We start from the raw sequence: 26,192 nt of genomic DNA, 5'->3' as shown, positions 1-26,192 counted from the left end.
TGTGTGTGTGTGTCTGTGTGTGTGTGTAAGGACTCATTATATTGATTATATTGAAATTACTTTGAGCAACAGATAAGAAAAAAAAGAAAGTCCAGTTTTAAAGATTGCACAGACACTTTCATGTAAAACTATGTTCCTCTTACATGCAATGAAAGAATGTCTGAGTGTCCAAACACAAATACTGCCCAGTCCAACATCAACATTTGCCACAGAAATGCAAAGGATGTTTCTTGTGGTTGCCACTGCCCAGATACCAGGGTAGTTACCGACAGAGTTAGAGCTGCGGAGAATGTGGTGCTGGTCTCTCAATGACCTCACTTGGAAAAAAATATTTTCAGAAAAGCAACCATCCTGGTATCTTGATCCTTCTGCTGTTGAAGATGGCCATTTTCCAGCAGCCTGGAGCTGGGGCACAGCTACGGTGCACTGTGTGCGTGGGCAGGATGGAGGAAGAGGCCTGTTGTGATCGGGGAGGATTGGAGCAGAAAGCGCATCCGAGCTGCTGTGTGCAGGAAGGTGACGAGAAGGCACCCACTAGGGGACAGATCAGCTTGTCATGCTCCGGAGACCACTCTGGACAGAAGCAGGACAGCAGAGGCACACGCCTCAGCCCTTTGGAGAGATGATGAGAGCAGGCCCAGGAGGAGCTGGAAGGGTGAGGAAGCCGAGTGGTTCTACAGAGGACCCCTGGCCATCCTGGGCATGAGTGGTCATGCAGGACCACCTCCCTAATTGCTAGCCTGGACTTGCAGTTGGGGCTTGTTACTGCTGATACTAATTCAAACAAGGAAGGATACAGCAGGGTCTGGTGATGTTTCTGGACCCTCTCTGAGAGCCGTTCCTGAGGGGAAGGCTTGTACAGAAAGCTGCTCCACATTAGAAACTGGAGCCCCTCTTTACACAACGCCCTGGTGTCTCACCTTCCGAGATGTCGGCTGGGATTAAGAAGGAGGCAGTGCTCCAGGTTTGGGCAAGTGGTAACTTCTGACCTGGAGCTGTGAGGAGGCAGCTGGGGTGGCTTCTGGAGATGCTGGCCTGTGGGTGTGGCTGCTGTAGAGGGTGGAGCGGCCGAGAGACACTACCTGTGAAGAACAGTTTTGTCCAAAGAAAAGTGGTAGCTGCCTCGCCTGACAGAGCTTTTAGAATCTGCCTGGCCCCTTCTTTTCCATGTATTCATTCTTGAAGCTTTGTCTATGGACAAAAAAAAAAAAAAAGAAAGAAAATTAAGATTTTTCTCTTCTTTTGGTGCAGTAGAAGAGTGGGATAGGCCGACTCAGCCAGCCCCCTGCTGGCTTTGGCAAACCACACCAGGCCTGCTCCTTTCTCAGTTGGCCGCCATACATTAAGCCTCCTGTGTGTAGGCATCCTCTATTCTAGAGACCATTGCTTCCCATGCTTCCTCCCAGCTGCTCCTGTCCCATGGGGCTGGTGCCGTCCTGAGTGGGGTCCCTGATCTGGTGTGCCCTAGATCCACACTAAGTCCCCGAGTAATCCATCTGATGGCACTACTGCAGGGTATGGGTTAGGGATGTAGAGACCACTTTCCCTATGGGACAAACAGCCCCCTTCAGCCTGACAGTCAACACCATTTGTAATTCAACTTCAGTTGGCTTAAGGGAAAACTCCAGAGCCAGTGAAATGGCTCTGTGGGTAAAGGCATGTGTTGCCAAGCCTGACACCTTGAAGTATGACCCTGAGACCCACTTGGTAGAAGGAGAGAGCTGACATGCAGGGACAAGTTGTCCTCTGGCCTCTACTCACTCACTGAGGCACACACACACACGTGACCTCATGCCCAGCACAAATAAAGAGACGATGTGACGCATTTTAAAAAGAGAAATAAAACCCAAGCCCCTTCCTTGACTGGACACTTGGACGGTTTACTGGATTGGGGGAGGCTCTCTGGGGATGGGCACATGTGGACTACTGTTGATTGATGGCCATTTCTACAAACTCTGTACGATAAAGGCCGCACTGCCCCAGAAGCATGTGGGTATTGAGGACTCAAGTCCATGTAGCAAAGCACAAATACCATGGAGGACCATAGCAGGCTGACCTTACGTTCAGGTACCCACTGTACTCCTAGAGAAAACACCGCTCAGATAGCATATTCGGGAAGCCTGTATTGTTTCCTTGTCTCTGTGTTGTGATACAACACAAGATCTGAGAGCAACTAAAGGAAGGAAGGTTTTTTTTTTTTTTTTTTTTTGGCTCATAATTGACAGTCAACTCCACCACAGCAGGGAACCTGGGGCAGCAGGAGCTTGAGGCAGCCGCTCACCAGTCCACAGTCAGGAAGGACAGAGATGAATCCAGTGCTCAGCTCACTGTCCCTTTTAATTCAGCCTCTTCTAGTTCCAGCCAGGGTAGTGGTGCCTCTGGTATTTAGGGGCATTTAGGGCAGGTCTTCCCACTTTAGTTAACTTAATCTGGAAAATCCTTTATAGGCAATGCCCAGAGGCTTCTGCGATCCTAGATCCTGTGATATTGACAATTAACACTAACTCTCACAGAGCCTGTGCATAAAGTCAGCAGAAAGGACCTGTGTGGTGAGATGGCAACAGGGACCCAAAGTCCACCAAGCACAGTCTCACTCAGTCTGCTTTCAGGGGGGGATCCCTGAAAAGTCTTTAGGCTAGAATGCTTACATGTAGGCTGCCAAGGACAAGACTCTATTTCTTCCCACTGACACAGCAATGGGCGAGCACCTTCTTTATGTCTTGTGTAGTTTTGAAAGATGGCATAGAGTCCAAGGTCAGTGTCGGGCTTAGGAGAGCTGGAACATCATGTGTCTCAACCCCCCAGGTAAGCTCGCTCTGGGCCATGGGGCAGGAAGGGAGCCTGCAACATAAACAGACTTGGTGCAGACTGCGACCCACACGGAGGGTGCCGTATTCCTCCACGTGGTTGACGGCGGGCTCAGGATAGTGGAGGCGTGTGGTGCAGTCCCACAGGTGACTGTACTCCTGGTCCCTGGGTGTCCTTCTAGATCTCAGTCTGCCAGCCCTGCAGAAATACATCCAGGTAAGGCTCTGCTGCCTCCGGTGGAGCCTGCCTGAACTCAGAGGTGGAAGTTCCAGCCCCCGCCCCAGTTAGCTCCGTTACACACAAGCCGATCGTGTGCAACTTTGAAGATTTTGTTCTCCTTTCCTATGCAAAGTTTCAGTTTTTCAGTAAACAGTAATTAAAACCAACATACACAGAGACAACAATGGCGCGTTTAATTTATTTATTGCGGCTGACTGCATTGCCAGCCTCCTAGCGAAATTCCTTTGTTTTCTTGTATAACACCCGGCATCGGTGATCTAGCTTACTGTGTGCCTTTGTGTTCCCTTTGGTCGTGGAGAAAGTGGGCGATGTTGTGTGGGTGTAGGGTCACAATCCTGTGCTGTACTTAATGCTTTTGGCTCAGGACAGTGGGGCGGTCCTGTTCCCTCTCCTATTCAGAAATCCATCTCCTCCCCATCCCCCTTCTTCCTCTTCTCCCTCTCCCTTTATCCCTCTCCTCTTTCCTCCCCCTCCACTGAAGCCTCCCCGACCTCCAGTCCACTCCGCTCCACAGGTGACTGATGTCATTGCCTAGTTCAGCGACATCCTCAAACCCTCCATGTTCCCAGCAGTGCGTGCTAGGTCCTGCTGTCCCCTGCCACACACCCTCCCCTCCCCATAGTGTGCTTCTTCTTCCCCTGAGAGCATTTCCTTGCCTGTGACATCAACAAGGTGGCTCCGGAGAATGAAGATTTCTGGATCGCTTCTTGCTACTCCACTCTTGACACCCTCGTCCCCAGACTCCCAGGGAGACTGAGTGAGCATGCAGGTACCTGCTCCAAGCCAGCTCCTCTTCAGCCATCTTCACGAGGCTGAGCATGTGATGTAAGCTCCAGACCTTGTATCTCTGAGCCTGAAGAGTGGGGACTTGGTGTGGTGTGGTGATGAGGGCAGGGGTCGGCACAGCACACAGCGAGCCTCGGGAACAGAGAGCTCTTGTGATCCACAAGTGTATCGTCAGCACCCAGTGGACACTCAGTCCTTGGGTGCTGTGCCCAGTGACCTTTGTGACCACTAAGCTCTTGATGAAAGGATTTGACTTGGTGCTCCATTAGCACGAGTGGAGTTCAGCACCTCAGTAAATGCATGTTTTACAGCATATGATGGTGCTGAGGTAGACTGTCCTGTATCCTTGGCCTTGTAGGATGCTGTGTGGACTCAGACAAGCTAGAACCCTTGGGTTTGCTGGTAGAACATTGTTTCATTTGGCACAGTTGGCCCCATGAGCCATTCTTGACTGAACTTTCCTTGGATGTGGCTCATAGGTACACATGGGGGTGGCCCATGCTGTCTGTAGCTGGGAAGGTAAGCCAGCACCAGGCCACATGGAATGTCCCGCCTTCCCGTGGAGGGCTTGCACACCTCCTTTATAGGCTTTGAGGAGAAGAGCTACAGGTGCCTACACGTGTCTTGAGCAGGGTGCCTAAGGTGACGTCCCTCCCACCGCTTGCTGTCTCATAAGGGAAGCAGATCTCAGTAGAGCATGAGAAAACAAACCTCCCACCATGGAGGCCAGTGGTGGACGGAGACAGCACCTTGCCATGTGTGCTTAAGGATGGAAACTGCTAGTGGCAGGGTCAGCAAGCCTGGTTGTCATGCCAACAGATTGTCCTGAAATTGCGAGCAATAGCAAGGGGTGGGCCCCGTATGGTCCAGTCATGACCACTCTGCCCTTTCCTTCAGTGCTCCTTCTAAATCTGGCCCAGACTTAGAGCAATGGAATGGGAGGTTTGCTGCTAAGGGTGGCCACCCCTCTCGTCTCCTGAATTGATCGGCCCTGCACAGAGGTGAGGTGTGAGGGGTTGCAGTGAGCCCACGCCCCACAGTCTCAGAGTGATTCTTCCTTTCCCCCATGGGGCCTGTGCAGTAGACACTTATTTAGCACCTACAAGTGCAAGAGGTCCTGAGGTAGTCCTTGGAAGAGACGCCATATTCAGAGTACAGCTTGCCAACACTCATTGAGTGAAGGAACTCTTTTAACCCTCACATTAACCCTTTGAGGTAGACATCTATGATCCCTGAGGTGGTCGGGCACTGAAGCAGGGAGGCTCAAGGGTCTGACAAGTCCATTTGGGGGGATTTGAACTTGAGACTCACTTCAGAGCCTGGTTCTTCACCTTCTGTGTGAGGGAGCCAGGATAAAGATTGCTGTGCTGTGTCCTTTTGGCTCTCCACTTCAGGATTGTTCTGGGCCAACTCTGCCAGACACCAGGAGGACACTCCACTCAGAAAGGCTAGAGAAAGAGCCAATGCAGACTCAACCACCTGCCATGGCAAGAGTCACATGCTCTCGTTGGAGTCTGGGGACCAGGGGCTGAGTAAGGCAGGTTTGGGAGAGCCCACCCATGCCAGGAAATTTGAATGTGCCTGTGGCCTACTGTGTGGGCTCTGGGAAACCACTCCCTTCTCAGTGCCAGCTTCCCCATTAGCTCAGGCTTCAAGGCTCCTCTCACATTCAGTCCATGGATAAGCGGTCCACTTTACTCGCCCGTGGATTTGGTTCCATTTTCATTTTTCTTAACTGTTATGTCAACATCTGGTTAGAGAGATGCTCTCCTGAGCTGGAGGAGTAGAAGAGTCTTGTCTGCACTCCAGCCCCAGAGGACGGGGAGGAACTGCCCTCTCCCTGTCCTTCAGGTTGGGAAACAGGCCCCACTGCTTGTGTTTGATGCGCTGTGGCAAAATACACGCAAAACTCACTATGTTAGCTATTTCTAAGTGTCAATTCGGTGGCATTTCATCACACCTTTGTGTCTCTATCATCAGCATCTGTCCCCTCGACTTTATCATCTTCCCACACAGAAACCCGGCTCTTGCAGGAGTCTCAGTCAGTGGCCTGTGGGCATCACACAGCCCAGAATAGGTACAAACGTATCCCAACCCAAACCCACAAGTCTGTGTGTGTGTGTGTGCGCGAGTGTGTGTGTGTGTGTATGTGTGCGTGTGTGTGCATGTGTGTGCATGTGTGTGTGCATGTGTGTGCATGTGTGTGCATGTGTGTGCATGTGTGTGTGCATGTGTATGTGTGTGTGTGTGTGTTATATGTGAGCATGCACACGATATTGGGGTCTTGTAACCTAAGTGTATGATACTCAAACATCAACTTTAAAGATGATGGTTTTGTGTCATGGCACTGTCAGTTGTATAGGCCTGCTGGAGAAACTCCCGATCTAGCCACTCCCATTTCCCTGCCACTGCCAGGACTCTGATGGCGGGGTACAGGGGGACTCAGACAGCTCTTCCCTTTTGTATCTGTCTTGTTCCTCATCCTGTTTGTCCCCCCTCCCCCAATTAAAAATCGTAAGAATTTCCAGTTTTTCGAGGTTCAGGGGTAGATCCATTAAACCTAAGAAGTTTAAACCTAAAACCAAGCTACCCTTTCAGAGTGAAGTTAGTACTCAGGGAAACACCATCATTATCAGCGAGAAAATGAGGAAACCCCCGAGTGCCGGCTTGTCCCCTCGGAGAAGGCCCAGGAGACGGTGGCAGGTGTTTATGGGGCAATAAATGCTGAATCTCCTTCCTCTTGGACCGTCCAGACTCAGAACTGGAAATAGGTGTCTGTTGTCCATACGCTACCCAGCCTGTGGTGTTTTGTCCCAGTGCCTAAATGGACAAAGACAGTACATCATCCTCCTACTACTCCTTGACTCCACTTGGGCTCTGACTTCTTCCCTCTGTTTGCCCAAAGCCTGGCAGAGCTTGGCTGGAGGGAGATGCTCTGTTGATGCCTAATTCATCAAACTGAGTAAACAGAGCACTGGTGGCTGGCTGAGGCCGCCGGGCTGGCTGTGCATGGCCCTCCAGTGGCTGGGCCTTCTGCATTTGTCAGCTTCCAGTTACTGTAACGAAATGCTGGACGTGGGCTCCTTAGGAAGTAGAGAAGTGTTTCCAGCTCGTAGTTTTTGAGACTCAAAGTCCAAGTTCATTCAAGAGCTGGGAACACTGCTGTGCCCTGTGGTGAGAAGAGGAGATGGTAGCACACTCAAGTAACGGTGTATTTAGGCAAAAAGGGTCCCCCTTCAGACCTGAGCAGAGACTGGGTGGGTCCAACCCCTCTCCCCCTTTTTTAACCAATTCTTGCATGAGTTAATTCATTCGCTGCTGTGATCAAATTCCTGTCAAAAGCAATTTAAGGGAGGACAGGCCTATTTTTGTTTGCGATTTGAGGGGATATAACCCATCGTGGTTGGGGGGAATCAGTGGTAGGGGTATGTGGTGGCTGGTCATGGAGCATCCAAAGCAGTGTGCTGGTTTGTTTTTGTCAACTTATCACAAATCTAGAGCTATCCGGGGAAAGAGACTCTCAATGGAGGAATTGTCTTCACTTTACATGATAATGATGCCTAAAATTAATGGTCGCCCACTGTGGGCCATTGCTAGGACACTAGAGGACAGGATAATAGAGGAGCAAACTGGCTTATTCAGGAAGTGGAATGGTGGTCCTCATCAGATTTTCTCCTTTTTTTTAGTCCAGGACCTCAGCCCTTGGAATAGTGCTGTAGCTCTTCCCACCTCTACTACTCAGTCTAGCAAAGCACTCACAAACGTGCCAACAGGTTTGTTTCCCTGGTAACCCAACGACCAATATCAAGCGTCACAATCTTCTTGTGAGAGACACCAAAAAGCTCCCCCAAAAACTTTAGAAGAGCACACCCAGTGGCTCGAGGAGCTCTTACAAGATCCCGCTTCCAGAGGTTCTAGAGAACCTCTAAGTTCCATCACTTTGATGGTTAAGTCTCTAAATATGTCCTTTGTGGGTCACCCCTCCTCCACTTTCACATATCCCTCCCCCCCAACCCTGCTCAAACCATAGCATTTCCCATCATCCCTTGCCTGTCTTCACCAAATGGAAATCCAGGAATGTGCACCCTAACCCAGGATCGAGACGGCCTGCCCAGGGCCTGCATCTCCCTAGCCTTCCTGAAGCTGCTACCGTTGAAGAATCACTGGTCACCTGTCAAAAGTCTGCCTCAGGACTTCCCAGAGTGGGCTATACTCCTAATCTCAAACGTCCCTTATCTAGAGTTTTCCCACCTCTCCCAGCAGAGTTGCCCCTGTCTATTCACTGTTGGTGTAGCTCGCTGGAGACTTCCCTGACGTCATTTCTCTGCAGGAGGTGGGGACCCTAAGTTAAGTGCTCCGCCTTCCCAGGCAATGCTTTTATGGGTTTCGGGAACCCTTAGTAGGATAGGGGTGGGAGATGGGCCAGAGTCCTGGCATCTAGATAACAGAGATGCCTTTGGACCTCAGCCTCGGGGAGCTCAGGACTGAAGGCAGGATGCTGAGCTCTGAGATCCCCTATGACTTCAGTGGGCCAAGCTCAGAACCTATAGACCCAGGAGCTGTGGTGAGACATTGGGAAGCAGCTGCAAAGCAGGGGCCAGGAACTCACTGCTTAGGCAGGTCTCTACAAGCAGCTACCTTACAGTAGCTCAGACTGTAGAGAGGAGAAGGATTTGCGAGAGGCCCAGCAGAACCAGAAGTTCCTTTGACTATAATCTTCTGGTGACAAGGAGGTGTATCAGCCACCCAGCCCTGGTCCATAAAGCTGGGGAGAGGCTGCCTGTCCTGAGCTGGAAGACACGAGAGGCACAGGATAAACTCCGTCTGGGATTCTGGGAGGGATGGATGGAGAGATGGGGATGAGGGGGAGGGTAGAGGGAGAGTGAAGGGAAGGAAGAAGATAGTCCAAAGAATTAGCATGCCTGCTCATAGAGGTGACAATCTATATCCCATGGCAACGTCTCTTCATCCTCAAGTAGGTGCCTAGTGAATGACTGAGCCCAAATCTTGAGATTTTTAATAAATCATGAAACCACTCAGTTTGAAAACATAGCTTCCCCAGGGAGCTGGGCAGAGTATTGGCCAGCCTAACCCACCTTGCAGTCAAATGCTGAGCTTTGTGGTAACCCAGAACCCAAGGTCCCTTCCTCCTCAGTGCCTGATGGCCCAGAACTCACACGTCCTATAGGAGAGGTTGGGATTTCTCCCTCCCCCTCTGTCTCTGCTTGTCTGCTGTCTGCTCGTCTGCCTCTTCTCCATCTTGTCCTTCACACATCTGCTTGGGTCCTTTCCTGCCGCCATCAACTCTGGTGACATCATTGCCAGACTGAAGCAATTTAAGAACCTCCAGAGTTTAATAGGTAGAGCGATCTTCTGTTTGAGATGATGGAGAGTTCTGGAAATAGACAGTGGCGATGGTTGCACAACACTGAGTGCATTTAATGTCACAGGACTGTCCACTTAGAATGATTAAAATGCTAAGAGCAAGACCTGGAGAAGAAGGGGAGCCCCTGACTGGTGCTCTTGGCCTACAGAGGGCGGCCCAGAAGCTTAGCCCCTTCCCATTTACCCAGTGGTGTCCCAACACAGGACCACTTACCCCCAGAGTCCCTGTCTCTCTGCCTTTCTTCACAGGATTTTAGGATTAGTTCTGCTGAAATACACTTTGACACCATCCTCCCCCAGGACTCCCTTCATTCCCTCCCTGGACCCCATCCCAGGCCCTTTGTTCCTAAGCGCATACGGATTAGCCTCCGGTAGCCCAGTGTGATTACAGCTTCAGAGCTTTCCATCCTTGTGACCTTGAGCTTGACAGTTAAGCTCCTGAACCTCTATTTCCTTCTCCGTTAAGTGAGGGCTAAAAGGGTCACTGCAAATATTGAACAAGATACATTATGAATAGCAAATGAAGTTCGCAAGGAATCCAGCATGGCGCCCGGCGCGCAGGTCAGTGCTAAGTAAGAGCTGTGTAGGAAGTGAGTCAACACTCAGCCTTGAACAGAACCTAGACTGGGAAGGCCGATGGGGCCTGAGGAATGAGCAGGACCCTCATCTGTGGGTTTCCTGACACCGCCTCTCCTTTTCCGCTTCCTGTGTTGTAAAGTGCTCTCTGCTCCTTGTAGTTAGGTGTAACTATGCCCCCTGTCAGCTCAGAGAGCTCCATTCAAGTGCTTGCTGAGTCCCTCCAAGGGCTTCACCATCTCCTCTCGTCTCATTTGACAACCAGCAGGGTTCAAGATGGTGGTTGCCTACTCTATGATGTGTCCTGCCTGTCTGATAAGAGAAAAATCAACTTCTCCAAGGTTACCCACTGAGGAGTGTGTGTGTGTTTGTGAGTGGTGTGTGTGTGTGTGTGTGTGAATGTGTGTATAAGTGTGTGAGTGTGAGTGAGTGTATTTGTGTGTATGTGTTCTGCGAATCTGTATAAGTGTGTGTTTAAGTATCTGTGTGAGTGTGTGGAGTGTGTGTGAGTGTGCATAAGTGTATGTGTGAGTGTGTGTGTGAGTGTGCATAAGTGTATGTGTGAGTGTATGAGTGTGTGTGAGTGTGCATAAGTGTATGTGTGAGTGTATGAGCGTGGGTGTTAATGTGCATGTCTGTATGTGTTATGTGAGTGTGTGTGAATGTGTGTATATAAGTGTGTGTATGAGGGAGTATATGTGTGTGAATGTGTGTATGAGTGTGTGTATTGTGTGAATGTGTATAAGCATGTATATGAGTGTAAGTATGTGTGAGTGTATGGGTGAATGTGTGAGTGTGCATAAGTGTGTGTGAGAGTGTTTGTGAATGTGTAAGTCTGAGTGTGTTTGTGAGTGTGAGTATATGGGTGAGTGTGTAAGTGTGAACATGCGTCAGTGTGTGAGGGCCGGCCAGGAGGAGGTTGTTGTTACAGCATAGCCCAGCTTTCTTGACTGAGAAATAAGCTAACTTGTATTGAAGTAGAAAGCAGCTGAGGCAGGTCATAGGGGAAAGCGGGGTAGGCCTGGGACCCTCTGCCTGAGACAGCATGACCAACTGTTCTTGTCCTTTTTCATCTCTTATCTCCCAGCCCTGGGCCACTGTGTGTTTCAATCTGTTTCCTGGATGTCATGAACCACTCACACCCATATACTGTGGTAGTGCCTGGGCTCCCTGTTGGTATACTCTTTTTCCGGGTGCTGGGTCAAATTTTCACCATACCATCCACCTACCTTAGACTATGTTCCCAGATGACCTCTTTCTTCCCTGGCAGCCATATTACCCTATGCCAGATGCCATTGTGTTTCTGTGAGGCAAGTGTGGCTCCTGGCAGCCAACTCCACCTCTTCACCATCCTGGATGCTGACCCAAGCCTGTCCCATCCCAGCCACCCTGTTTCTTGCCACACCCCACCCCTCAAATGTTCCTGCAGGCCATGCCCTTCCCACTGCCAAGCCTTTGATCTTGAGTGTAACCTGGCCTGGTGTCCCCTCCTGCTATACCACCCTCTGCCCATCTTCAAGCCTCACCTCAGATGCCACCTCAACCAAGGACATCGAGTGGGCTTTGAAGGCACCTTGCGTCTCCGCCATCTTTCCCACTCTGGCCTGTTCTGTATGCAGGCTTTGGTTTGAATCTGGTCCCCAGTGCTGCCAGAGCTGCAAATAATGTTTTCTGCATCCCCCAAACCTGGTTTAGTCTGACCCTTCATCATCTGCTGGTCAGGGAAGGAACATAACAATGTTCTAGAACTTTTTATTGAAATTGCCATGATACCACTTAACACATTGCCCTGAAATAATGACTTTATCTTTCGCTCCTTATAGATTATGAGTACCCTGATGACGGGACCAAGTCCTTCTGAGCCCCTCCTCCAGTACTCCACTCAGGTCAATGTTGAAGAGGTGTGCTCCTCAGCTGTGGATGGGAGCCGGCTCAGTGGCACATGGCACGAGTTTGGTCCCTCTTTTGCAGGTGACCTGAGCCCCCATCCCTAGGGAAAGAGCTGGAAATGCCTGATATTTGCACAGACCTGCAGGAAAGAACACCCCCTTTCTGACAGGCAGCCCAGGCAAGCTCTGAGACTGTGACCCTGACTTTTAAAAATGTCACACCTGCATATGCAGCGAGATTTATCGACAGCTAATTAGGGAACACAGTTTGTATCTACCAGGCTCTGAAAAACATTTTGTAAACCAGGTAATTGGCTTTCTCCGTGCAGAGGAGAGCTGGGTGGTGCGGGCTCCGTCATTCTCACGTAACTTCGTCTGCAGTTGGCCAAGAATTCGAAAGTGACGGCTTCAGGGAGAATACAGAAACGATAGTGGCTCAGTCTTTCAGGTGGACAGCTGGTCAGTGGGCTCTGTTCAAGGGCTGTGTGAGCATTTTCTGCTCTTCCTTGGCAACCAGGGGCACCCAAGATGGTGGCCACTCCATCTTGACTCAGAAGCAGATGGCCCGTCCATCACCCTGAGGATGGGGTGTGAAAAACTCAAGCTGGCTGCAGCTGATAAGCAGACAGAACTATGGAGACAATTGCTTTTCTTTCGGGGTGTACACAGCAATGGGGGTGGAATCTGCGTTACAGCAGCCACTCTGTTCCACCAGCGTGTACGAGACACCCATGAAGGACCAGGGAGGGAGAAGGAGACGGTCCACTTCAGCGCACAGTGGACTTCTCTGCTCATGTCCCTTAACCTCTGGGTTGATGTCAGCATCCTGAACAATACCAGAGGTTTGCTTTGCAGGTGCAAGGCATACTTTCCTACCTCCTGCCATTTCCCCCAAATCCTCCTTTGTCTCTCTGTCATGTCCTTGTGCTTTCTCTAATACTTTATCGGATGCATTGGATGCTTTTCAGAGTTGTACAGCAGGCCCTTAAGAAGGCTTACCAGTCCATGTGATCTGACTGGCAGACCACACCCAGTGCTCCTGTGAAACTAGATTTTAAGGTGGTTTCCTGTTCATGCCACAGTAGATGCGGGGAAATAAAAGAGTGAAAGACAGAGTCCTCTGAGGGCATGTGCAGCCTGAGTTAGGGGGCTCTGGAGGGGTGCCTATGGTGAAGAAGCAGATGATGCCCTAAGAGGAGAGCAGGAGCAACAAGGTAAGGGGGGGGGCAGACCTTCAGAGCATGAAATCCTGAAAGAGAAGGACCAGAAAAAGAAGCTTGGATTGCAGTACTGTCCAGCAAAAGTCTCATACAGACCAGCGAGGCTCAAACACTGTCCACAGGAGGCCCCTGCACCAGTCAGATGTGTGGGGTCCTTGTTCTGTTACCCTGCCTACTGCATAGTGGGGACTCCCAGGCAGAGAGCAGTCTCATCCCCAAAGCTAAGGAGGATCTGAAGTCACCGTCCCTGGAGGCTGTTGGTGTGTAAGGCTGCATGCCCTCCCTTCCACTGGTCTTTTTAGAACCCCATCCCAGGAGCTTGGGGGTGGGCACCTTCTTCTTCTAAGTCCTTGGATTCTTCCTCACCCACACCTTGGTCAACCCCAGCATGGTACACATCATGCCTTTGCTCACATTCAATGACCTAAACTCACACTCGATCCGCCAGCGAGATATGTCTGGAGGCCGTGTTCTCCCTATGTGCCCAGGATGAAGAGAGCAAGAACACAGACACCAGGAAGCATGGTTTAGGAATGCCGCCCCTTCCTCCCTGCTTCCCCTTAGACAAATGACCAACTTCTCTGACCCTCAGTTTCCTTATCTATAAGAATGATTTTACTAATTGTCTTCATCAGGGTTTCTTTTCCTGCACAAAACATCATGACCAAGAAACAAGGTGAGGAGGAAAGGGTTTATTCAGCTTACACTTCCACATTGCTGTTCATCACCAAAGGAAGTCAGGACTGGAACTCACACAGTACAGGAACTCAGAGGCAGGAACTTATGCAGAGGCCATGGAGGGGTGCTGCTTACTGGCTTGCTTCCCCTGGCTTGCTCAACTTGCTTCCTTATAGAACCCAGGACTACCAGACCAGGGATGGCAACATCCACAATAGGCTAGGTCCTCCCTGCTTGATCACTAATTGAGAAAATGCCTTATAGCTGGGTCTCATGGAGGCATTTCCTCAAAGGAGGATGCTTTCTGTGTGATAATTCCAGCTTGTGTCAAGTTTGACACACAAAACCAGCCAGTATACGAATAGGATGTGATCTGTATTCTGGATATGAGGTTTACGTGAGACGATATATAAAGGATTGAGGTTAGTCTGGCACAAATAATGATGTGTAAAGGCTACCCATGATATGATTTATTATTGTCCTTTATTTCGATGTAACACGAAGATAACCCTTTACTGAGAGTCTGTTCCACTCAAGGGTGCGTGAGCTCACTCTTTCTGAGATGACTCCTGGTCTTTAGTGAATGACCAGAAGTGTATGAATGAATTAGTTGAAATGGCAAGTCAATAATACAGTGTGTACTATGCTCAGCTGCCCAGAGTGCTGGTCTAATTTTAACATCACTTAACAATGAGAGGGGTGATGTCCTGCTCTTGGGTTCAGAACGTCAACTGAGAAAGCCAGGGAGGAGACAGAATTGACTGAGAAAGCACGCTGGCTCTAGGAAGCTTCCCAGTCTAAGATACCTTTCTTGGGACTGGGGACTTAACTCGGTTCATAGAGTGCTTGCTTAGCATGCTCAGGGGCTTGGGTTAGGTCTCCAGAAAGAGAAACCAGGCATGGTGGCATGTGCTTGTAATTCTAGTGCTGAGGAGGTAGAAGCAGAAGGATCAGGAGTGCAGGGTTATCCTTAGCTATGTAGTTCAAAGCCAACCCCATGGGTCAAGTAAAACCCTATCTCAAAGGTAGCCAAAAAGACTTTTGATCCTTATAGACGTAATAGGTGCTTTAAAAACCAATGCAAGGAAAACAAAACAAAATAAACAAAATACCAAGAAGAAAGTTAAGAAAACGTCACCCCAAACCTTGCTATGCGTAGCATCACGTGACAGCTGCTCTTGACATCTCTCTATGCTTATGTCGTAAGTAGAGAGAAGGACATAAAGAATTTGCAACATGGGGTTGCTGCTTCTCCATTTGCATATCAAAGAAGAAGGATGTAAAGTAGAAGGAATTGTTTGGCATTAAGCAATTTTGCCTACACTACTGAGAATGTTTGTTTCCGGCCTTGCTCTTGGAGAGCCGCAGAAGAGGATTCTGGAAGGCAGTGAGGTTAGACTCCCGGCTTTCCAACTCCAGGTTTCAGTTTTTGAAGGCATCGATTAAAGGCCTCCTATGGCAGAGGAGGAAATTAACCAGTTTCCAATTCCGTTCCTGTCTCCACCTTCTCAAGTTCGAATTTCTGCAGTGTCTTCCCTTCCCGGTTAAGTGGGCCCAGCTCTCCGCTCTCACTGCCGTTGCCTTTCCCAGCCTCCATTGCTCAGGTTTACATTTTCGCCTATCTTTTGATTGGCTGGACTTTGCCAAGTAGTTTCTCTCTCCCCTGCCACCAAGAAGGGTGTAGTCTTTACTGGCGGCTGAGTCCAGTGTCACTCAGGGCCAGGCTGCAGCCTGAGCAGAGAAGTCAGGTGCAGGATGGGTGGTGTTTCATTCGGTTTGGCAACGTGGCTGGAAAGGCTCTGAACAAATCAATAGGAGAGAGACAAATGACCAATAAAAATCCAGGCAATGTCGCCAGTGTGAAAGAGGAAGCTCAGACAGCCCATAAACACATGAAAGGCCGGCTTAACTTCTCTAGTACCCCGGACCACATGAGTCGAAACGAGACGGCGGATACCCACAAGACTGGCAAAATTGGAGGTTGGCGTGGGTGTAGCTGTGAGGTGTCTGTCTCAACTACTCCTGCGAGGCATGCCAGTGGCTCACTGAGAGAGTGGGGCATGCCCTATGAGTCAACAATTTCATTTCCAGGTTTGTGCCATGGAGAACTCTGCCTGTTTGCCAGGAGCTGTGCGTGGAAAGTCGAGCCATCTTGCTTGGAAACAGCCAAGGCACTGGGAATAACCAGAGCGCTTCAGCTGTGAACTTCACGCAACCCGAAGTCACCTGGGAAGAGAAAACCTCAACCGAGGAATCATCTAAATCAGATGGCCTGGGGCCAAGTCATTGAGGCATTCTCTTTATTGCTAATTGATGGAAGGATGCCAAGCCCTCTGTGGGCGGTACTATCCCTAGGCAGCTTGTATAAGCAACCCAGTAAGCTATAGTCTCCATGGCCTTTGCCTCAAGCTCCTGTCTTGGCTTTTCTGGATACTGGTTGTAACCTATTAAAGTGTTAGCTAAAATCATTTCCTCCCCAAATTGCATCTGGTCAGGTTTTCATCACCACAACAGAGAGGCAAACTGGAATACCGCGTATCCCTTGACAGAGGTGTTAGCAGAGAGGGTGGTGTACTCAGAAGACCTTGCCTGGTATATACTGCTGCAAAATAAAAAGACTCGAACTGTGTTCTGCGCCAGACAATGCAAAACAGAATGCTGAGTCAGAAGAGCCTCCCTCAGGAATGATCCCACTACACAGCTAAACCAAATGATACAGAATTGAGGAAGGGTGTGGACGCGAAGCTATAAAACAGGGGTCAGGACATGGAGGAGTCAGTTCTGTCCCGGGTGTGTTCCAAGTGTGTGAACTCAGGTTGTCAGACCCTGCACATCAAGCACTTTCACCTGCTCAGCCATATTGCCGGCCCAGGAATTTATATTTAAACTAAGTATTCTGAAATCGCATTGCCTAGAACTGAATTCTTGCCCTCTATGTGACCTTGAGTAAATTATTTAATCTTTGGGGGGCGGTGGCCGGCTTCCCTACGTTAGAATGGAAAAACCCAAGCTGACATTGGTAAAACTGTAAGGCATCACTTATACCCTTGGTACTGAGCCTGACTCACCATGAGGGTGATGGTCCTGGTGTTGTTTCTGTCCACTTTCCCTTTGGTTTGGAGTTTTAGGTAGGGTCTCCTGATGTGGCTCAAACGTGGAGTGCTGGAATGGAAGGCATGAGGCTTCACCCTACAACTAGTATTGTTTTCTGTCAGGCAGATGGAGACATTTGGGAGACCACCGTAGACTCCACAAGTCCAGAACACTTGTGCTCCGAAGCCTGCAGGGGGCTCACCACAGACAGAAGCATCCGTTTAGGGTGATTAGAGGAGCCCAGGGTGATTTATCCTGAAGGCATCTCCAAGTAACATGGGCTGAGTTGAGGTGTCTGGGGGGCTCTCCCGAGGTGGAGGACCATGCTTGTTCAATGAGGCTACAGAGCTGGAGTGAGCAAAATGAGGCTCCTGAGCCACATCCAGCTGTTGCAGCTTTTAAAAATAAAGTTTTATTGGCCTGCAGCCCCCGTTCCTTCGTGTATCATCTGCGGCTGTTCATAGGACGGTGGTTGGGATGAGTCGCTGCTCAGCCCATTGAAGACTAAAATGCTCGCCATCTGGTCCTTTATGGGACTTTGGGACAAACGATGCAGAAGAAACGGTGGTTTCAGGCCAACTTAAGAACTTTGTGAGAAGCAGAGCTGAGCCCCTGGCCCTGGAGGGACATTAGCAGATACCACACACCGGCTGCTCGTGCTGGGGGAGATGAAGAGGGCTCTGAAACCTGAGAGCAGACGGACACACTTGCTTTTAATGTCTCCTTCCAGTCTAGTATTCTGTGGGGAATAATTCCCAGTGTTCACTGGGTCATTATTAACTCTGACATTTTCTTGGCATTTATACTTTTAAAAAAACACTTTTCACTCTCAGCATCACTTCCTTTGAAATTCTCAAGTCAGAGAAGTACTTTAATTCTTTAAAAGTGAGATTTAAATGAAAATGGAACTCATTCTGGAGTCTTACTTTTTTCATTAAAACAAAAAGACAATAAAAAAAAGAAAGAAAGAAAGAAAGGATTTTCATGGCTGCTGTATCTATTCCCATTTATAAGTGCTGGGTTTTAAGAGCCCGTGTGTGCCAGTGATTTCTTTGTGACAGGTTCTCACAGGGTAGGAGAAAAGTGTCAGTGATGACACAGTGCGTTGGAATGTGCAGGAGGTGATCATCGGCGGGACTGTCGCCGCGCTTCTCGATGTGCATGGCAGCGTGAGTTAGGAGTAGGTCATGGGATTCCTTCCTGTGTGCCGGGCGGGCGGTGACCATGCCAACACTCAGCATGTCCTCTTGAGGTGAAGAGAGGATAGCCTAGTGGAGGACTTGCAGGGAGAGCCCCCTTCAAGGGCTCTGAGAGCAACTTATCAAAAGTCAAATGGCTAAAACGACACCTTGCCGAGCAACTTCTCAGAACGATTGTCTGGTCCAGTGAACACCTCACTAACAGCTGCCAGACAGACGCCATAAGAAGGAGATCAAAAAGCTTCCGGCATTTTCCTGGCTTCTGCAGGGGCAGCCCCTGTGAGGGGGTGATAATCAAGCGCTTTAGAAAGCAGGGGGCAGGGCGGGTTGTGAAATTTACTTCCACCTGAGCTGGAAGGACAAATCTGTGAAGTGTGTCTGGGGAAGTGACCACAAGCCCTCCCTCCCTCAGGAATCACTTGGAGAAATCTCCCGGGTGCCAGTGAACTGGCCATCAAGCAAATTGATACTCAGCAGGTGACCTGTTGAGGAGCTGCTCTGTATGTACTCAGTGGCCTTGTCTAGGATGCTGTCCTGAGGCCACACAGGAAATCAACACTCTGTCAATGACCTCTGGGATCCTCGCTCCTAGGCTTTTAGTGCATGGCTCTGTGGAGGCTCATGACGTGGTAGCACAGGCTCGGATGCTGGCTCAGGGTGCAGAGGGAGTCCAGAGCTCATTCCACTCCAGGACAGCTCTGTGGGATGTGGAACAAACATTGGGAGATGTCGGCTACAGGGAAAGGAGGGAGCCCCTGGCTGCTTCTGGGTCAGTCCAGCTCGGCTGGGCCCAGCCCTGTGCTGGGATGAGTTCAAAACCCCAAGATGGTCCAGCTGTGGTCAGCTGGAAAGACCACCTTCTTGGGATAACAAACGTCAGCTAAGAAGATTCAGAGTGAGAAATTAGGATTAGGGGAGCATGTAAAATCAGACAGATGAATAGCCGAGATTGGTGGCACACGCCTATAAATTAAGCACGTAGGAAAATCCAGATTGGTGCCAGCCTGGGACACATATGGAATTCCATGCCAGACTGTGCTATCTAGTGAGACTCTTACTCAAAAACTAAGAAAGAGGGCCAACAAGATGGTTCACTGGGTATAGATGTTTGCCACCAAGCCTGAAGAGCTGAGTTCAATTTCCAGAGCCCACAGACAGATGGGAGAATAGAACTGATTCTACAGCTGTCCTCTGACTTCTATGTATGTGCCATGGCATGCTATGTTCATCTACTCAATGCTAATTAAAAAAATTTTTTTGAAGAGAAAAAAACGAGGGCTGGGAGTCTGCTCTGTTGGAAAGGTAGCTGTTATGCAAGCCACGGGACTGGAGTTGAGATCCCCTACACCCGTTCACATAAAAGCTTGGTGTGGTGGCATATGTCTGTAATGACCGTGCTGGGGTGCTGGGAAGGAGGACTGGGCAGGGACAGGTGGATCTCTGGGCTCACTGGGCAGTCAGTCTGGATAACTGATGAGCCCCAGGCTTAATCAGAGGCTATCAAAAAAAAAAAATAGAGCATATCTAAATCACTTCCCTAGTTCTGATAAACATCACGATCAAAAGCAACCTGGAGAGGAAGGGGTTAACTTGCTCCCAGGCTTCCAGTCATCCACCTTCTCCACACAACCAAGGACCTCTGACCCGGCTCCCCCATCAGTTAGCAGTCTGAAAAATGCCCCTGCACTCACATCAGTGGGAATTCCTCAACTGAGTGTCCCTCTTCCCAGATGTCTCTACTTCGTGTGAACTTGACAAAAACTAACCAGCACAGATCTCTCTCTCTCTCTCTCTCTCTCTCTCTCTCTCCCTCTCTCTCTCTCTCTCTCTCTCACACACACACACACACACACACACACATACACACATACACACACACATGCACACACGCACACACATACACATACACACATACACACACATATACACACATATACACACATACACACACATACACACATACACACATATACACACATACACACACATACACACATACACACACATACACACACATATACACATACACACACACACACACACACACACACACTCAAATGCATGTTTACAAATTACGCTCACCACACACAGAGGGAAAGTTGGAAGGGAAGAATAGATTCCTTGGTATGCGTTTTAGCAGTCCCATTAGGGGAGGAAGAGGTCTTAGCCCCCAGTAGGCGAGTTCTCCTGCCTTAGCCAAGAGCTCTGACACATTTGGAGGTCTCCGTTGGCAGCCCTGTTTGAGGGAAGTGGTCAGTCTTTCCAGTACACTTAGCTTTAACTTTCACTTGCCAAGTTCACTAACTGTAAGAAACCTCTAAGCTGGGAATCCAAAAATCCCCCTTAATCTTGGCAAGTCGGAGGAGAGATCCTCCTTTCCGTTCTCGGCTTCCACCAATGGAGCTGACTGTGGGCATAGATTGCACAGCCACTGCTTGTACCTGGATTCACAGAGGAAGTAGACCAGGGACAGAAGGCCAAGTAGAACACAGGAACTTTCATTTTGTCACAGCACATTAGAAGCAAAACCTCCCCACTATCCACCATTATATAGGAGAAAACTGCTCGGCACCGTGTAGACCAGAAAGGACGCAAGTGTACATATCTTTGAGACTGGTTCTTTCGGTGGAGGAAAATGTACTATGGCATTCTTGCTTTTCTCGTTCTACCCGAAGGCATTAGCTTCTTGTTTTTGCTGCGATCGATCAGCGTGAATGTGGCGGTTTAAGCCGCACTCATCGGCTTCCTCACAGAGCTGTGGCAGAGCTGCAGGCTCGGCCTAGCTTTGTGCAGCCTTGTGCTCTGGGCGCTCTACAACATCACAAGGCCGAGTCCTTGCCTTTGTAAACTTACTTATTCTGGTTGCACTGGGGGTTGACCTCAGGGCCTTGCTCATGCTAGGAAAGCATTCTATGGCTCTGCCAGGTCCTCAGAACTATAATTGTTTTGTTTGGCTAGTTTGAGATGGGCTAAGTTACCCAAACAGACTAGAAATTTGTGGTCTTGATGCCTCTGCTTCCGTAGTGGCGTGACTCCAGGCAGTGCCTAACCCAGGGCTGGATCCCTGTCTGAAGGCCTGACTGGAGAAGGTCTGCTTTTGTGCTAATTTAGATTTCTGGCAGAATCTAGGTTCTTTAAAAAAGCATTAAAAATCATATGTGTATATGTATGCATGTATGTATACATGTATGTATGCATGAGTTCATGTATATACGTGTGTATATGAGTTCATGTATTTATGAGTTCATGTATGTAAGTATGTGTATGGGTTCATGTATGTCTGTCTATATGTATGAAGGAGTTCATGTATGTATCCATGAGTTCATATATGTATAAGTTTGTGTATGTATGTATGAGTTCATGTATGTATGTGTGTATGGGTTCATGTATGTGTGTATATATGTATGTAGGATTTCATGTGTGTATGTAGGAGTTCATGTATGTATGTGTGTGTGTGTGTATACTGTGTGCATGCCTTGTATCTATGAAAACCAGAACAGGCATGGTGAGCCAACCAGTGTGGGGTTGGGAACTGAACCTGGGTCTTCTGCATGAGCAGCAAGCACGCTAAGTGCTGAGCCAGGATGGAGGCTCTTGCCATTACAAGGCGGAGCTCTCCTCTCTGTGGCACACAGCCCGCTCCATCTTTAAGCTGGGATAGCCTAACAAGGCCCTGCCACTCTTTCGATCTCTAATTTCCCCACTGATCCCAGCAAAAGGTCTCTGCTGTTAAGGGCTTGTGGGACTCCGGGGAGCCCACACAGATCTTAACTTAAGGTCAGCTAATTAGCACCTCAATTACATGGGCAAAATCCCTTTTGCCAGGAAATGGCATTCCTGGGAGTAACACTCTGGAGCGAAGATCTTCAGACTGAACCTCTTCCTGCCTATCCTAGTCTGGTAAAAACTGGCTCAGGCAAGCATTCGGTAGCCTTGAGAGATGCTTCCAGCCCCAACAAGGAGTTGTCAGAGATGTGGCAAGATTTGTGAGTTGACCAAGCTCAGAGTCCTGTGTTTGGGAGCAGGCAGCCCGGTTGCTAACCCAGCATCTTGGGCAGATGGGTGATGTTGCTAAGCAAACAACTTTAGAAAAGCTCACTGACCTTAGTATTGCTTCCAACAAGCTCTAACAATAGATCCCGTGGCTCTGTGTTATGATCGTCCTTAGATGGGAAAGCAAGGAACCTCCTCTCGATATGTATTCAAACTAAAAATGGCTCGGGAAATCAGGGCAGAAAAATGAACCCTTCTCTGCAGAGGGTGAAGCACCCTCAGCTGCCTAGTGGGGTAGTTAGCCCAGGACCCCAAGAAACATAATGTGGGGAGCATTCTTCTCCAGCACTGCCTAACTTCTTTACTTTCCTTCCCTTCCTTTTTTCCTTGACTGCCCCCAAAATTAATGCAATCCACTTCATCTATCTATCTATCTATCTATCTATCCATCCATTCATCCATCATCCATCCATCTATCTATCTATCTATCTATCTATCTATCTATCTATCTATCTATCTATCTATCTATCAGGGTTTCATGAACCCAGACTGGCCTTAAACCCATGATGTAGCAAGTCCCCAGCCAAGTCCTGGATTACAAATGAGCACCACCACACCCAGTTAATACAGCATTGGGGCTTCAACCCAAGGCTTCTTGCTTGTCAGGACTCTGTCCACTGAATTATATCACCAACTCCTAAATCAAATTAAAATGTGAACATCGAAGTCTCTCAGCTCTCTACAGGTTACAATCCAGACTCCCCAACAAGACACTGAGGGTCCCACCTTCTCCTCCCCCTACCTTCAAGTCCTCTTTAGTGAGCTGGAGCAAGGGGTGCAGTTGAAGTAAAGGGCTGGCTTATTTCTCTCTCTTTCCTGAGTCCTTGCCTGAATTTGTTCTGATCTGAACCGTCTGTTGTCTCCTGTCAGGGTACCCCCTTGGCTCTCATCAATCCTGCGGGTTGATTGGGCCCTAAATGCTATCTCCTATACAGGTCATTTCATGGTGCCCTAACTGGTGGCCTGTGAGGTCCGAGACCAGAGCTTCTGTATGAGGCAGTCCAGGGCAGATTCAAACACCTGCTCCATCCCTATAACGACCACTTACAGGGATGGTGTGGATAAGCGGGAGGAGAGGAGATTCAGCACAATGTACAAACAGAGGGAGACAAGCAGGGTGTGATGGCCGCCCTATCATCCCAGCTCCTCGGGAGGCTGAAGCTGGAGGACTGTTTTAAGGCCAGCCCAGGAAGACACTCCCTCAAAAAAAAAAACCTAAAAGAGGGCCTCAGTGGTGTACATCAGAGGTTCATCACTTAATTAGCATGTGCAAAGTCCTGGATACAAACCCCAATACTGCAAAAGGAAAAAGGAGGGAGATGTGCAGACACTGCGGGGAGTCACAGACTCCCCAACACTTACCCTATCCTCATGGAATCCAGACTGGAGCCATGAGCAGACCACAGTGAAGCGAATGGCAGGTCCGTACCATCGCATCAGAATACAGACAGACAAACAAAAAAATAGGATGATGACTTTGATAGAGTCCAACCTTTGATATGGCAACATGACATCATCTAAAAGTTCACACTCAAGAACCCCCCCCCTTCACAAAGAGACCTTATAACGCTTTAAGTAAGCCTACGATTTGATGTTAGGCTCCATTCGTAACTGTCGAGGACTGCGTGGGGTCTCAGAATCACCAGAGGACAGATCTGTTTAGACAGTGGGTGGGACTGGGCACCACTACTGGGAGCCCTGATTGTCAGGTGAGTTGGAAACGTGTTTCTAGCAAAGGAAGCAGCAAGCACGTTAACCCAGAGGCATGAAGGCAATGCCTCTTATTTTAGGGATTTAAAGGAGGCTGGGGAGGCGTGATTTGAGCAGTGAGGAGAGAGGCGAGAACCCAGGCATCCTGAGTGGGGCTCTCACCATGAAGAACGTAAGAGCATTATCCCAACTTTGTGAATAACACAGAGAAATGGTTCTGTGGCTCTTTCTGCTAGTACTGGAGCGTTTTCTAACTGCCCTGCTGGAGGGGCCATTCATCTGACTGCTGTACCAGTCAGCGGGGGCCCAGAGTTTTACAGGTCTCGACAACCGGTACCCCACACTTGTTTTCAATGATTTCCTTGCCCACAGATGTTCTAGATGTCCCTTTAAAAATAATTATAAAATTATTTTATGTATGTGTGTATATTTTATGTATATTACTTTACATGCAAAAAAAATACTTTGTGTACCATGCACATGCCTAGTGCCTGTGGAGGCCAGAGGACAGTGTTGGGTTCCCTGAAACTGGAGTTACAGACAGTTGTGAGCTGCTATGTGACTGCTGGGAATTGAGCCCTGGTCCTCTGAAAGAGCAGCCAGTGCTCTTCAGCCACTGTCACGGCAGAGGGAGGAGAAGGAGGGATCAGTGGTTTTCAGGGGACACTGAGGCAGCTGCAGTGGTAGATTTGCTCTGCTCCAGGCTGAGGAGGTGGGTACTTCGTTCAGGCTGGGAGGCAGAGGTAGAAGGGAAGAGTGAGCCAGGAGGATTCCTGACACTTGGGAACATTTTTCTTCTTGCTGCTTCCTCCCTGGAGTGCCTAGTATGTTTCTTTGGTCAGGGTCTCTTTCTAGTCCTGGACAGAGCTGTGCCCTCAGGGCCAGGTCTGGGTTAAGCGTCAAGTGTGAAACGTTTGCTATTGACTTCTTCTGAGATGCGTGGCATCTTTCCCTTCCTCCGCCCCATCCCCACGAGCGTGACAAATGTGCATCACATCCAGTCACCATCTTGAGCATCCTTCTAGCGCCTTGTGACATTCACATTCGTGCTGTCACAACATCCCTCCCTCGGTTTCCAGACCTATGGCAAAAACCCCACATCAAAACCCTCACTCCACGGAGCAGCGGTCCACACTTCCCTCTCACTACGCCCCTCACAACCACAATCGTAGCTCCTGCCTCTGTGAATCTGTCCTCTCGGGGTGCTTCACATGAGTGGAATCATTCAGTAATGGGCCTGTCTGAAACGAAGATATGTTAAAGAGACACGCTTGTCCCTCAGTCTATTAGACTATCGAAACGACGACGACGACGGACCCGAAAGTAATTTGACATCCCCCTACTTCCCTCTAGGAATCTCCTGCTGGGAGGAGAAAAAAGACTGAGCTTGGTTGCAGCTATAGGAGGAGCTTGTCTCCAGAAAAGAGATTTCACAGTTCTAGACCGGTGAGACCACCTTGCAAAGTGAAATGGGAGCCCAGATGAGGATGGGTCAATAGTGGGTAGGACCGCACCTTGACCAGACTGCTCAGACGTGCATAACCCCTGTCCCCTATTAAACCTTTAATCTCACTTCAGGACTCCAATGACAAACCAGAGGAGGCCACAGACCCTTTTGTCTTCTCCCCAGTGTGGCCATATCATTTGGTTCCATCATGCGTCAGAATTTCTTCCCTCTTTAAGGCTGAATACTGTCAGTGTACGTACATCCAACAGTTTGCTTGTCCTTTCATTTGTTGATGGGCTCTGGGACGTTCCTGTCTTTGGGCTGTTGTGACTGGTACTGCTCTGAGCATGGGGTATAGATATCTTTGAGACTCTCGGTTCTATCTAGACATAGAGTTCTTGTACCATATGGTAATTCTCTGTTGACTTTTTAGGGTAGACATATTGTTCTCTTCAATGTAATTGTTTTACATCACCAGCAAGAGTGTACAAAGCTTGCGGTTTCTTTACACCCTGCCAACACTTGTCTTTGTCTGTTTTCACAATAGCCAGAATGTGGCCTCATCTTTTAAAATGTAAATGACTGTAGGAAGGAGGCTTGGGGACTGATGTGGCTCTCTGCTCCTGTGCTACAGAGATGGCCGAGGGGCTGCATTTTGAGGACAGTTAGGGTCTGGGGTGTAATACCAGAAACTTCCCTAAGCTTAGTACCTGGGCTTGGGGCTGTGTGGAGAGGCCCCACCTAGGGCAAACCGAGCTTTGTGTAAGGGTTTCCATGATGGGAGGTTGATTGTATGGTCCTGCTATATGGGGCTCTTACCGCAGGATAACCCACGTCTAATTTAGGCCTTGCTCTCCTTCTGTGTTCTCTCCCCAGTGTGACAATGCAAAGGGACTGAAAGCCTTCTATGACGCAATAAAGTATGGGCCGAACCATTTGATGGTGTTTGGAGGCGTCTGTCCGTCTGTCACATCTATTATCGCGGAGTCCCTCCAAGGCTGGAATCTGGTGCAGGTAAGGGCAGAGTCCCTACCCCACGGACACGGAATTGTCTTTGTGGGCTGCGAGCACTTAGCAGGAATGGGCCTTGTGTAATGTGGTTCCTGAG

General features: G+C 49.2%; 1 protein-coding gene across 1 annotated transcript in view; it reads left to right on the top strand.

Annotated features, from left to right (window-relative positions):
* Positions 1-26,192, top strand: part of Gabbr2 (gamma-aminobutyric acid type B receptor subunit 2) — a 340,623-nt gene that overhangs the window by 89,026 nt on the left and 225,405 nt on the right. Inside the window, 1 exon segment of the mRNA NM_031802.2 lies at positions 25,961-26,098. Coding sequence (NP_113990.2) covers positions 25,961-26,098 — 138 coding nt within the window.

This window comes from Rattus norvegicus, chromosome 5 (assembly GCF_036323735.1).
Source record: "Rattus norvegicus strain BN/NHsdMcwi chromosome 5, GRCr8, whole genome shotgun sequence".
NCBI lineage: Eukaryota > Metazoa > Chordata > Mammalia > Rodentia > Muridae > Rattus > Rattus norvegicus.
Note: the sequence above shows the minus strand (reverse complement) of the source record. Positions and strands in the feature narration are given on the sequence as shown.